General features: G+C 42.0%; 1 protein-coding gene across 6 annotated transcripts in view; it reads left to right on the top strand.

Annotated features, from left to right (window-relative positions):
- PDE4D (phosphodiesterase 4D) overlaps window positions 1-15,069 on the top strand; it is a 709,981-nt gene that overhangs the window by 83,932 nt on the left and 610,980 nt on the right. For all 6 annotated transcript variants that reach the window (XM_077347177.1, XM_077347175.1, XM_077347176.1 and 3 more), the window contains one exon: window positions 14,422-14,525. In XM_077347177.1, the coding sequence (XP_077203292.1) occupies window positions 14,490-14,525 (36 nt within the window). In that variant the 5' untranslated portion in view covers window positions 14,422-14,489. The remainder of the gene's footprint in view (window positions 1-14,421; window positions 14,526-15,069) is intronic.

Here is a 15,069-nt window from a genome sequence, read left to right as displayed (position 1 = left end):
AAAATAAGTAGTACAATTCAGCTAACATTGAACAACTTTAATTCCCATGGATTTCAGTCAAAGAGTTAGGCAGGTTTTCAAGGCTCAAAGTAATTTTCTCCCCAATAAGTCTGTGAAGGAATGGTCTTATATGTCCATTTGCTTAAGGGTCTTAGTAGGTTAGAAAACCATTTGGTTATCCCACTCTTTTCTTTACTCTTAATGGTGTCAACCCTAAACTGGGTAATAACTGCTAGCAGCAAATCAGAGAGTATTCCCTGCTGGCCACATTCACATACCCCTGAATGTGGATTGCTGTTTACAAGCTCCTCCAAGTGATCAAGTCCCCCATTTTGCTGTTAAAAGTCAGTATGGGGACAATCTGTCACACTTTTCCAATTTTGAGCTATTGCATTCAAGGAATAGCAAGTTTACCTGCTGCCCCTCCCGCTTTCCACGCTTTAGATTGGAAGACTAAATAAGCATCAAACCCCCCGCGCAGGCTTTGAGCATTTAAACTATACGTTTAAGAAATGAAAATAAAAAGAATACACATAGTCTTTTCACCAGGCTGCGCAAGATCCAAAGAAAAGATAAAAACATACATTCCTCTCACTCTGCACTGCAGTGATGATGTTACTAGGAGTTGCCTTATTTCACAATCTGTCATTATCGTAATTTTCAAAGTTGGGGGCTTAAGGCTTGTTCCTCCCTAGTTAAAGGCAGACAGATAAGAGAGATTATTTTTCCTTGTCAAGATAATTTCTGATTTCCCCTTGGGAGTCGATCCTTCCCTGCGGTCTTTCAGATCTTTGGAAGGAAGGTAAAACTATCTAGCCATTTGGCTGCTCATGTCTTTATCTCTTGAATGTGACATTTAAGTCAGAGTTGAAATGGTTAAGCCTAATGTCCTACAGCAGTGGTTCCCAGCCTTTTTATAACCGGGGACTGGTCAACGCTTGACAATTTTACTGAGGCCTGGGGGAGAGATAGTCTTTTGCTGACAGATGTCGCCACCGCCGTCTGAGCCCCTGCTCTGCTTGCTTTCCTGCTGGCGCCCCTGGCTTCCTGCCACCTGCTGGGGGGCGCTGCCAGCAGCAGCTGCGCAATGCCAGGCCGAGGGGGAGCCCCAGCCATGGCGGCCACCGGAGAGCACCAAAGGTGAGCCAGTGGCAGAGTGGCAGGACAGCCCCTGAGACAGCAGTTGGGGAGGAGGACAAGGAGGAGCCGTAGCCCAGTACCGACTGATTCACGGACCGGTCCCGGTCCCCGGACCGGGGGTTGGGGACCACTGTCCTACAGGGACCTGAGCCATTAGCATCTGTAAGTCCTATACTATCCAGTGCTTGGGGCTTGGTGGCTCATCCACTGTTCCTTCCTTTCTGCAAACTAAAGGGTCCCAGACTCATGAACAGAGTGTAGTTCCAATGCTTGACTTTTGAGGGGTGAATTCTATGGTATATCGCATTTCTCCACAGTTACACAGCATATCAATGCCAGGTGAGTTGCATCGCAAACAAGGAGTTATGCGCCCTTCACCAGTGATACGGTGCCAGCCCATGGCCCCGCAGCTGCATGATTTAAAAAGAAAAAAGGCTCATGGGGATCCTAACAGCAGATATCCAGGAACACATTTAGTCTGGGACTGATTCTGTCTATGTCTTAACTTTGGCTTGCAGCATGTCTGATATCCCCCCCCTCATTGTTGTTCTGTGTTGTCTGGAATACTAGTTTCAGTGGAAGGGCAATTATCTGTCTAGCTGTCTGTCACATTTACTGAAGTGTGTTTAGCTTTGGGACCGAGAGATATATTTTCTCTACTCTAAATAAGGGGAATATGCTTGGTTTTCATGGGGGAGTAAGCTCCAACAGAGAGAGAAAAGGCGCAAAATTATTTTTCAGGAGAGCAGTTTTGATCTCATCCTCCCCACCCCCGCTTTAAAACATCATTACCTTGATGCTCATACCGAGAGCTCCAAAGAGATATTTCTCATTACAGTCTCCCTAGATTCCAACAACATACGCAATAAAACAGCATGAAATTAAATTTCTTGCTAATTTTACCAAACTGCCAGTGCAGAATAGGGGAAATCTGTAATAAAAATTATGTAAATGTGAGATTGGTCTTTAGCACAAACAGCATGTCTGCACTTGCGGTCTGTTCCACCCCCCCCTTACACCGCAGTGGTTTGTTGTTGTTGTTGTTGTTGTTGTTGTTGTTGTTGTAAGCAGCACAGTTTTCTAACTTGAGAAGAACGTGGCAGACTGTACAGGTATTGAGGTAGGATCCTTCAGACCTCATCTGGCCACTTGAAACATGTGCTTTTTACAGTTGTATTGAAAATATTTAACTTTGAATCATACTAAACATTGTTCAACTCTGGCAACACTAGAATGTATCTGTACAAAATGGTTTTCCCCCACTGATAATATTTTGCATGGACAGGGCTGAGTGTGGCTGCTGCTGTAAATCTCTGATAACACGTTTTAACGTCAAAAGATTCAGCACCTGTTTCAAATCAATTACGTTTTGCTTTTAAAAATAAATTCAAGGAAGAAAGAAGAAGGAAGGTCCCGCAGAAATGTCAAAATTTCATTTCATTCATATGATAGGAGTTGCTTTTTTGTACCCTGCTTTTCACTACCTGAAGGAGTCTCAAAACAGCTTCCAAGCACCTGCCCTTCTTCTCCCCTCAGCAGACACCCTGTGAGGTATGTGGGGCAGCGAGAGCTCTGAGAGGACTGTGACCAGCCCAAGGTCACCCAGCTGGCTGCATGCGGAGGAGTGGGGAATCAAACAGGTTAGAAGTTACCACTCTTAACTCCTACCCCCAGCTGGCCCTCAGGTAGATATATTATACTGCGAGTGACTAGTACAAAGTCACCCTACATTGATTTGAACTCTGCCATTCCTCAATCCAGGACTCTAACCACTGCACCTCATTGGATCTTGTCTTTTTCAACTAGTATATGTGCTGCCGAAGCAAGCACGTCTTTTTCAATTCTGAGAGGCCTCATGGTCTAGCCCAGTGGTCCCCAACCTTTTTATCACCGGAGACCAATCAATGCTTGACAATTTTACTGAGGCCCGGGGGTGGGGAGTAGTTTTTTGTCGAGGGACGTCGCCGCTGCCGCCTGAGCCCCTGCTCCACTTGCTTTCCTGCTGGCGCCCCTGGCTTCCCGCCACCTACTGGGGGACGCTGCCAGCAGCAGCTACGCAGTGCCACACCGAGGGGGAGCCCCAGCCATAGCAGCTGCTCGAGAGCACCAAAGGTGAACTGGCGGCAGAGTGGCAGGGCAGCCCCTGAGGCAGCAGCCGGTGAGGAGGACAAGGAGGACCGTGGCCCGGTACTGACTGATCTCCGGACCGGTCCCAGTCCCCGGATTGGGGGTTGGGGACCACTGCTCTAGCCGACTTAACTGGCTTAAATAATGTATACACAAGAACAAAAGGGAATAGAAATAGGTAACATCTGCCTCTGGAACTGGCCAGCAGTATCAAGCCTCTGGACTGATCAGGCCTGCTATAAATATTAGCAGTTCTCTGGCCTTTCACCTTTACCTATCTGGAGTAGAATCTGTCTTCTGTTTGTTGTGGTTCAGGCCCCAATTCCTAGCCCAGTGGCCTAGATGTAATTATTGATGTTTATCTAATTATTTCACAATTTATCTTACTACGCCATTCTCCCATTGAGGATATTTTTATTGCTCTTTCATTTATTTTTGCAATTAGAATTTAGCAGCAAGTAGCAATCCACTACCTATTAACCTCCTATGTCTAATCTAAATGCATCATCTTAAATCATATTATTAACATGATAAAACGATTAAACCTGCGGTGTATGTTAGTGTTCTCTTAAAATAAAATCTGTGATGGTGTCATTCTTATTTATTGTAGAAATATTCGCCCTGTGTGCAATTATGGCAAAGATAGATCTTAGGCTCCTTTTACATGTTGTGCAAATATAATTATTTCTTATGGTTACTCTAGGATTCCTGACTTCTAGACTTGTGGAAAACAGAACATATTTCTTTAGTATGCATGTGAAGGTGCAGAGTGCAAATTCATTGCTGCACTTTCTTTTCCCAACAGAGCACGTTTAATTGTATAATATTATTCCTCTGTTCATCAAAGTTGACAGGTATGTAAAAATTACTAATGATATAAACTTGGTTAGTATACTCCTTTGTCTAAATCTATTTACACCTGACAGTGGCCAAATACGGCTTGCACTGTGAACTTTTCTGTGCACAGGGTTAAAAATTATTTCTCATCTCTTCTGCCTAATGCTAAGTGATGTATTATTGCTTATAAGCCTTGTGTGTCATACATCTTCATCCACCACAATAACTGTATACATCTTGACATTCTGTGTTTTGTACATTAAATAATGGATTCTGTTGTGACTTATCCAGACAACCATTATATATCTGATGATCTGATCTGGTTATCTGAAAATCCCCCACTGAGAGAAGCTTAAAGGGCTGTGATGTGGCAACATGACCTTCTACTACAGTGGTTCTCAACCTTCCCAGTGCCGCAACTCTTTAATACAGTTCCTCATGTTGTGGTGACCCCCAACCATAAAATTATGTAAGTGTTCTTTCACAGAAATTAAACCAGCACTGACCAATGGCATGAAGATCCATTGTTCATGATTGTATATAAATTGTTCCCCCCCCCCGGGGTTTCTCAGTTCAGTTCTGCCTCTTGTCCCATCATGCCAATCTCGCTCTTTTCTGCTGCTCCAGACAGACGAATGCTCTATCTCAATCCACCCCAGCCAAGCTGCTTGCACTGCCACGAACCCTGTGAAAAGGTCATTCAACCCCCAAAGGGGTCCTGACCCCCAGGTCGAGAACCAGTGTTCTACTAGAACCCTCAGCGTTTTACTTGTGACTTTAGAACCAGGGTCCAAGCATGGTTGCCAGGTTCCACCATAGATAATTGTTATGAAAGCTTTCCACTGTGAAAGGTTATTTCTACCCATTTATACTATTAGATAAGTAGAATAAGGTAATTTGGTAGAAATAACCTTTCACAGTGGAAAGCTTTCAAAACAATTATCATAGGAGGACACAACCACTGATGAAAAGCAGAAACCGTTATGGTTGGTTCATTATTTGGGATTAAATACTGAAAAACAGATTGTCAAATTGTTAAATCCAAATAAATAAACAAACAAACAAATAAATGTATTTGGAAAATTTTATAAATTACATATTACAATAATATAGCCTTAGGATAGGTTCCCTCTTTCTCTGTCAGAATTCTATTGTGAAGCATCCCCCTTCTTTTCAGGTCTCCTGCCATAACAGAATGCATCCTGCCCTGGTGGAAAGCCTCTTGTTGGCAACCCTTGTTGCCCAGAGCTGCCCAGAGCGGCAGCATGAGCATTTTTAAATTTAAAGTTGTGTGTTTTGTGATGTCATCTCCGGAAATCCTAGAATTGGTATTTGGTAGCTCTAGGAAAATCCAGAAAGACTATAGAGTTTCTGACAATTCCTAGAGCTACCCAACATCTCTTCTGGGTTTTCCTTAGAAGTGATGTCATGCCTCCCTGCCCCCAAGCTCCTGCTGGTTGCCCAGGCCCCAGACATTTTGGTCTCTAAGGTAGACAGCCTTAATTCAACTTCTCTTCTGTTAATTTAGCATTGGCCACAATCCGGTAAGAAATTGTATGTGCACATTCTCATACATAGCAGGAACTGTAGCCCATTTTAAACACTGTAGGAATGGGGCCATGCATGTATTTTCAGCTATAGTACCCATGAACCAGATTGCATTCTGGTATGCATATACTGAGGCTGAAAAAAAAATTCATTGCCACTTTCAGACAAAATGGCATCCATGTTTATTGGAAGGGATCTATGTAGTATGTGCTTCTCATACATGTGGTCAAATGTAATAACTGAAAAGGGCTCATAGATGACCCAGGCTAACCAGATCTTATCAGAGCTCAGCAGCTAAGCAGGATCAGCCCTAGTTAGTATTTGGAGGGGAGATCACTGAAGAAGTGGCAAGCCACTTCTGAATGTCGCCTGCCTTGAAAACTTTACAGGGTTGCCCTAAGATGGTAGTTTCCACCACCAAAAGCCCTTAATCTTGAGCACTACAATAAGGCTGGTGTGAATATCCTTCAGACCCATCTGTTTCTTACTTCGCGGTCTTAATGGTGCCCCAAATCCACTGCCCAAGGCCGTTCAGCTTGCCCTGTGGTAGAAGTCCTCAGAAAAGTCTCAGAACAGACGAAATCAACCAATGCAACTTTCCTGCACTCTTTCTGCAGGTCCAGTTTGAGAAGGAAGCTTTATTTATTGCAAGCTGCTTTGAGTCTGTCCAAGAAGAGTAAGAGCAATGTAAAGTAAGAGAAATGCATTTCTTAAGGCAGGCAATGTCCTCTAGAATGATGTGCGCAAAACTTACTCTAATTTGACTGGGACATCTTTGTTGCAAACACTAACCGTTCCAGGCAGTGCCTTCTGACCGATGCTTATGCCATAATACCGAATGCCTTCTTTTCAGAATCTGGTTGTCTTATTTTGTTTGGTTTATGGCTGAGTTGTTCCTTGGAGCCTGGCACTATTCGCATTGGTATCGTCTGCAGCAGACTTTCCGCTACTGTAAATGAAGACTTGGTGTGTCGATGAGGCAAAAATCAGAACCGTGAAACGGGCCGCCCGCCTCATTAGAGGAGCAACATCTTTGTGCTGGGTTTCATCGATTTGTAAAAAGGGCATCTCTCAAAATTGGTCACTGATGCAGTGGAATGTTTGCTTTCGCTGTAAACTGTGCCACAAACCTGCTATTTTTCTTTCTGATCTTAAATCTCAAATGATAAGTATTATTTTTTCTGCTGAAGCGAAAAGCAAGGAGGGAAGATACAGCTTAAAGGCAGAGGTGTCCATAGGGCAGCTTTCTTAAAAATATATATATTTTAAAAGATTCCAGTTGATCTAACTGGGTTTACATGAAATCTAAGCACTTTGTTACACGAGGCATTGGGGCTGGGCTCACTCAAGAAGAATTAGGGCACCTGGACCATTTCCACACTGGAGGTTTTGCGCCAGGCTGCAGTCTGGAGTCTGAGCCGGGGCAGGTTGCCCCGCCTCTTTTTGCTCCAGCTCGGGGGAATATTTGTCCTGGTGTACCTCGTCCACAACAGATTTGTGCTCCTGCATGGGAACCGGGGCTACAAAGTTTCCAGTGTGGGTCCTGGCAAGGATTACTGGGAACTCAGTAAATCCTGAGGCTTGTGATAATTCTGCAACCCTTGGCTTAGAACACTGATCTCCCAAGGCAATACTGAAGCAAGGCAATTTGAAGCTTATGGTAGGATGAATACAGTGTGGCTTCCACAGAGCACAAACCTAACAGAAAAGTAATTAAAAACACAGGAATTGTAGAAGTGTTTAGCTACTGTAATTGTAGAAGTGTCCACTGCTATTTTGGGATGGCAGTTCTTCTACATGTATGTTATGGCTATATATCAAGTCCCTTCTTTCTGAGGTTCCATTAATAGTTTTGGAACAGCCAGTAGTAGACAATCAGCAGAATCCAGAGTTAATATTTGTGGTGGTTCTCATAGAATCATATTGTTGGAAGGGGCCATACAGGCCATCTAGTCCAATCCCCTGCTCAACGCAGGATCAGCCCTAAGCATCCTAAAGCATCCATTTTCAGAAGTCTTCCATTGTTTCTCCTACCTGTTATAGAGCTCAATTTACCATACTCTTAACCCTTCCTTGAGAAGCCCAGAAGTTACATCACCCCTAATGGTCAGCACAGTCTGTCTTGTTCCGCCAATGCAAACGAAGAATTTAGGAGTTCATGGTGGAAACTTTCTATCATGCTCTGGACCAGCAACTCTTCTATCTTCACTCCCACATCCATTTTTTGTTGTTGTTACTTGTATAGCTTGTGGGAGAGCTCTGTTGAAATGAAAAGCCAGCTTAGTTTTTTGTGATTTGCGCTTTGACATGCAAAACTAACCAATATGTTACGGTCAACAAAGCATTCCCATTCCCTTAAAGCTCTTTTTCAGTGCCTGGGGAAACCTGAAAAGTGAACACTGAATTATCAGCATTCATCTAACCAGCACTGCGGTTTCTGTTGACAAAACTGTAGACTGTGTATAAGACGATTAGGGTATCAGCATAGGACTGGCTGGTGGCTTATGCTTTTGGGTGATGCTTCCACATGAGAGTACCAAACTCCCTGTTTTGAAGACAATGGAATAGCCTACAAAGCACTTCAGCAAAGAAAAGAAATTAACCAAGTGCTAAAGATTTGTACAGTCATATGCATTTTAGTAACTAAAAACTGATACGGATCAAGGAACAAATAATTATTTATTAATTGGAAGAAAAACCTGCTACAGTGCACACTAAACTTTTGATTGTCATGTTTTGGTACAGATTTGTCTTCTGAAATCTAAAAGCCATTTCAAGGGAAAAGGAAATATCCCAGCCTTGTTAGACAAAGGATATCCCACCCCCCTAATAAAGCACATAGCTATACAATAATCCATTCTAGGCATGTTCTTTAAAGTGTTTGCTCCAGAGAAATTTTCTGCTTTGTATTCTTGTCACATTCTGATGATAGTCAAGGTCAAATTGTTAATCCTAGCTCCAAGTCTATAACGGCAACAACACTTCTATGTCAAAGATGTGGGTTTGTTCGTTTGTTTTTTAAGAAAATAAATGGTGTACATTATGCATTTAAATTATGCCTCTTTCAGTAGGAAATAGAAGTTCATGGTCTTTCAAAAAAAAATCAGTTGTAACAATTGAAAATGGTCATGAAGGAAAGCAGCTGTTGGCATGCTTCAGAAGTTAAGCATGAAATTGGTTGCCTTTTATGACAAGAGACCATGCAGAAGACAGTTTAGTCAGGGGAAAGGCACAAAGCTTTTGTCTTTTGGGTAAAGTTTATTAGACAATCAAATGATAGCAAAAGGAGGGGGAAGGAAATGGGTCTGATCTCTGTGTATAAGTACTGCTGATGCTAGTTCCATTATGCGCTTGGATTGTACAGGAGAGGTAATTCAGGTTTACCATACCTTTAAGGAACCCAACTGTGGTGCAGAAGTTAGAGTGACAGACTAGGATTAGGGAAACCCAGGTTCAAATTCCCACACTGCCATGAAAGCTTGTTGGGTAGGGATACCAACCACCAGGTGGTAGCTGGAGATCTGACACTATTACAAGGGATCTCCAGGTAACAAAGATGAGTTAACCTGGAGAAATTGGCCACTTTGGAAAGTGAACTCTATGGAACTGAAGTCCCTCCCCTTCCCAGATCTCACCCTCCTCAGGCTTCATCCTCAAAATCTCCAGGTATTTGGCAACCCAGAGCTGGCAATCCTCTTGCTGTGTGATCTTGTTTCCAGTCACACACTCTGTCCCTAACGCACCCTACTAAATGGTTGTTGTGAGAATAAAATGGAGCAGGGGAAAATGATACTGTAAGCCAGGGGTAGTCAACCTGTGGTCCTCCAGATGTCCATGGACTACAATTCCTATGAGCAGGGGCTTATGGAAATTGTAGTCCATGGACATCTGGAGGACCACAGGTTGACTACCCCTGCTGTAATCTGCTTTAGGTTCTGCTGAGGGGGGACAAAAGCAAAGTATAAATATATCTTAATAAGTAAGTAAATAACAGTGGTAAAGTTGCCAGCTCCAGGTTGGGAAATAGCTGAAACCTTTGGGGGTGGAGCCTAAGAATAGTGCAGTTTCGGGAGGCAAGGTTCCTGAAGCAGCTGTATTCTCCAGGGGAACTGATCAATGTTTATTGGAGATCAGTTATAGACATAGGAGATCTCCAGCCACTATCTGGAGGTTAGCAACCCTCAGTAAATGTAATTTCTCAACTAAGTTAGGGAATGCTCAGAAAACTATTCTATCCTACATCTAATATTAACCCCACATGGATCGCTATACATCATGAATGGCATCTATAGATCAGAAAGATCTATAGATCTTCTGCACAGACTGGTAAAAAGCAAAAGCATTGTACATAAAAGAGCCAATATGGATACTTTTGCTTAGTAGCAATTTTGATAACATTTCCTGGTTGGATGACACCTCTGTTGGTCACAGTTATGATCAATGACATTTCTCCCCTTATTGTCCTTCATGGAGCTAGAACCAGAACCAGAAAGTAAAGCACCAGAATGCTTTTCCTATTATTATTTAACTAGCAGAAAAGCCTGTTGTATGAAAAATACAACAGGTACTAGCTTCCCCCCTCCCCACCCAGGGCAGGGCTGCTTGGGGTAGGGGTGAGCCCTGGTGGGGGCTGCCTCCCTCCCCCCAGGCCTGCAGTCCCAGGCCGTCCGCCCTCCCTCCCAGATCCCACTCGTTGCCTTGTTTACTGTGGGCTGGCACTTCTTCCACATGGAAGAAGTTGGAGGGGGATGTAGCCAGGAGTGGGACAGCCTACCTGATGGGCCATTCATTGGACAGACAGCCAATCAGGTAGGCGATGAGTCCCAACTCCTCCTACCACCCCAGTCAGGCTTTATTTATGTTATGTCAGAAATTATTGCAGATGGATTATTTAGTTATTTGTTTCATTTATGGTCTGCCTTTCTCACGGAGACATAAAGTGGTTTACAAGGTATCAAATCAAACAACAAGTAGAGTTGGTTCTTATATGCCACTTTTTTCTACCCAAAGGGGTCTCAAAGCAGCTTATATTTGCCTTCCCTTTCCTCTCCCCACAACAGACACCCTGTGAAGTAGGTCAGGCTGAGAGAACCCTGATATTACTGCTTGGTCAGAACAGCTTTATCAGTGCTGTGGTGAGCTTATGGTCACCCAGCTGGTTGATTGTGGGGGAGCGCAGAATCAAACCAAGCTTGCCAGATTAGAAGTCTGCACTCCACTATCCACTATACCAAGCTAATTCTTTGGTAAACAATGATAAACAATAGACACCAAATCCTCTGATAAACAATGCAGTAAGATGAGGGATTTAAAAATTGGAAAACAAAACATTGACTAAGGCATCTTGACACACAACAATGCAGAAAGACAATTCAGTAAGAGGAAGTTGATAATACAGTAAATATTTGCAACATATTATATGCCTGTCCAATATAAAACATCCTCTTGGGTTGTTTTGTTATATCAAAGTTTTGAATCCTTCATAAAGATGCTCCTCTGAAATCAATCACACTAAAGAATGGGTGTGATCCAGGTTATATTTTGATTTGTTGCTCTCCTATTACATTTCTAATGCATAAAGTATTTCTAGCGCATAAAGTATTCAGAACCTTTACAAAATCTTTCCCTCATGCTAATGGCCATTCTGATTTAGGAATTGTATAGGAAGAATATGAATCATTGTGAGCATGATCTTTATGCTAAACTTTTTAATGTGTTCTCGTGTGATTGTGATCCTCTAAACTGCCAACATTCTGCCCAAGATAAATGGAGTCATGCAGCCATATTCTTTTCTACACTCTTCTGTCCTGAAAAATTTTTGATCTAAGGAATGAATGTTCATGAACATGGATGCAGTCAGTTCCACTCAGTATCACTAGCTTGACAACACCGACAGGCCTACAGGATTTGACTTCTCACACAAAGTATGGAAGACACCTAAGCGAATACGAACAGGTTTGGGCAGACATGCAAACCTATTGTTTAAATGGGGCAAAATTCCAGGGCCTGAATATGATTGCAGTGCAGCTCAACAATCCATTTTTCATCTGTCACAGGAGTGCAAGTGATGTGCTTTCCAGGGAGATGTGGTGGAATTGATTGAACTTTTCCCAGCAGCGGTTAGGTGGATTGAGAATTTAAATCTGAATATTCAGTGTAATCATTCAACCTGTCTGTATAATCATTGTATCGACATTTTAGATTATTATATGCTTCCTGTGTGTAATTTTGTCATACAATCAATTTATCAACTAATGACCTAATCTTGATATATTATATATTATATATATAGTGGATTGCCATACAGTGTTGGTTAACTTCCAGCTAATTAGGTTTCAACCATGTTGCGAGTTTGGCTGTAGTCCCAGCTCTGGTTTTACTTATTGTGGTCCAGTTGTGGATTCAGTCCTAGGGTTAGCCTCAAGCATCAGCTTTTAAGCAACTCTGAAAATTGTAACAGCAGGCTTTAGCCCTTGTAATTTGATAGAGTCCACAATAGCATCAGGAATACCTATGGCCAACTTCATTAGCTCTGCATGTTGCTATATGACTAAGAGCTGCACCCCTGTGATTTTTATCTGCATGGAATTCTGGAGCCTCTCTTCTTCCTTTCCTTTCCTCAGCTCATTTCTGATATTCTGTAAAAATAAAAAGTCTGTAAATAGCATCTCCAACTGGGATTAAAGAAAGCAAATATTTGATCTTGCCAAATCCTATGTTGGTCAACGGATGATTCAGGCAAAGTGTGTTGAGCAATCTGAATCAAATAGTTCTGTGTCTGCCAGTTCCCGAAGGTCTGTGGTTTAAGATTAACATTTGGAAATGACATCTTGCATGTAGCCTTAAATGGCAGGCATAAAGTGTAAGTGAATAATTCAGCAATGAGCAAAATAATCTGATTGCTGTGCACCTGTGAAAGCTGATCCGTGCTTTTGTAGCATTGTGGTTGGATTACTGTAATGCGCTCTGTGTTGGGCTACTCTTGAAGATGACTGGGAAATGACAGCTGGCTTAGAACGCAGTAGCCCAATTATTGTTTGGAAGGTTAGCTGATTGAAAATGCCCATAAAACAGCTACACTGGTGCCCTGTTTGCTTCTGAGCCCAATTCATGATGCTGATTATGATCTTTAAATGTTTTCACAGGTAGGATCTCAAGTACCATCTCTTCCCATAGGTCCTCATGTATAGTCTTCAGCCTGTCATTTACTGGCTATTTCCCTAGGTGGCCCACCCAGCACCAACCAGGCTTGTCTATTGTAGCTCCTACCCTCACTTCCTCCTTGGAGGAGGTGAAGGTGTGCTATCTTTAGAAATTGCCAGAAGGCACTGCAAGTGTTTATAATTTACCAGGGCATTCATAAACTTATAAACTTAAGGTATCTTTTTGGTATATCCAGGGTTTTATTTTATCAGTTTTAAATTGTAATGTTTTAATTGTGATTTGGAAGGACCCTTGAGCCACAAGGAAAGGCAGGAAATACATATTTAAATAGCTCCAAATAATTGAGATGTTCAGTTTGAAAGGGCCTTTGGCCCATTCCCATGGGACTCGCCCAGTGAATGTGAACAGAGTTAGATGTTCCGCTGGCTTTTGCCATGGGCCATTCATATCCATAACTCCATCTTATGATTCTTTTTCAAGAATGATGAATCATATATTACACCTGTGACAACACAAGTCTAATTGATTGAAGCTGCCATTGAACACAGGAACATAAAATCTAGTTAACGGGCAAAAACATTTTTATCCATGGACCATTGAAGAGGTGGGCCTGTGCTGTTCTCCCATTGAACAGATCTAAAACAGTATGTGATATGGCACAATAAAATCAAAGATTTATTCAAGGCGTGAATGTTGGTCTTAAAGGTGCTACTGGACTCTGATTTTATTGTGCTACTTCAGAACAACACGGCTACTCATTTGAATATATGATATGGGTATGTGTACAGCTGTGACAACTGACTGGACTGGTTGTGTACAACACAAACCAATTTTTGTGCTGTTTTCTTGTAGCTGGGTTGTAAATGACATGCTCTGACCCAGGAGCCTCCAACTTTTATGGCCTTGTGGACACCTTTGGAATTATGACACACTTTGCTGAACAGAGGCATGACATAGTTGCCACAGGAAATGGAACCAGCCACAAAATGGCTGTCCCATCTAACCTTCAGTCACACAGTGAAGGTCCTTGTATTGTGGGGACAACAGCTGCTGAAACTAGTGCGGTGTAGTGGTTAAGAACGGTGGACTTAATTCAGAGAATTCTCCCCATTTTGGGCCAGTTACAGTTCTCTCAGAATTCTCTCAGCACTACCTCCCTCACAAAGGTAACTGTTGCGGGAGAGGAAGGGAAGGCAATTACAAGCCACTTTGAGATTCCTTATGGTAGTGGAAAGTGGGGTATATTTTTCCTCAAAAACAACATTAAAAAAAACTCTTTACAGCCAATCAAATGACAAAAGCTCCCTCAGTCCACATCTACTTTCTAAAATGTTTGCTCATGCGTGGGTGAAGCTGACAATGGAGAACCTTTGAGTAGGAACATATAGACAGCAATCTCAAGCAGGTCTACTAAGAAATTAAGTACCATGTTTTTCCATGGGACTTCCTCTCAGGAAGTTTCTTCAGGATTGCAGTCATCCTCTGCTACTTCCTTTAAAGCTCAAGTGGACTGTTAATCTGCAAGAGGTCTTGATTGCTAAACTAGTTCAGGTTTGTAGTTGGTTTTGTGAAATAACAGAATGTTTTCTTTCCATTGGTCTGTAGGCATTTGAATGGGCAGGAGCTGCATCATCTACATTTAAAACCAGTATAAAATCAGCAACTGCAGCATCATGAACAAGAACAGTTTATATGCCAGGAGCAAAAGTGTAAGTAAAATCTCTTCGTAATTTTTATTGAGTGATTGCAAAGAAATAACCAGACCTTTTCTTGGGTTTTAAACAAAGTAAAAATACTTGTACAAGTGAAGTGGAATTTTATATCTGATTTTAATTGGAATGTCTGTGAGTTTAACATTCTTGCTTGTTTTATTTTGTGAAAAATTCTAGAACAAGTGAGTAACTTATGGCATGGGCTTTGTTTGTATTCAGTCCTGTTAAGATTGATTGATTACTTACAAAATGTATAACTTGCCTTTCTGTCCTGATTGGGCATCTTAAAACTATTAACAGATTATAGACACATATAACAAATCTAAAAAACAAAATGCATCTTTAAAACACTTAAAGTACAGCTAAAATGTACAAACAGTACAGTAAAATATGTGGTACAGTAAAACACATAATCCAGTTAAATACACATATACCTATATAATTAAAATATAGGGCAGGAAGGAGGATTCATTGAGGGAACATCAGATAATGAAAAAAGTCTTTGTTCACTGGCCGAATATGGCAACAGAAGGGTGCAGGA

The sequence above is a fragment of the Paroedura picta genome, chromosome 7 (assembly GCF_049243985.1).
Source record: "Paroedura picta isolate Pp20150507F chromosome 7, Ppicta_v3.0, whole genome shotgun sequence".
Taxonomy (NCBI): Eukaryota; Metazoa; Chordata; class Lepidosauria; order Squamata; family Gekkonidae; genus Paroedura; species Paroedura picta.
This window is presented reverse-complemented; position numbering and strand designations above follow the sequence as displayed.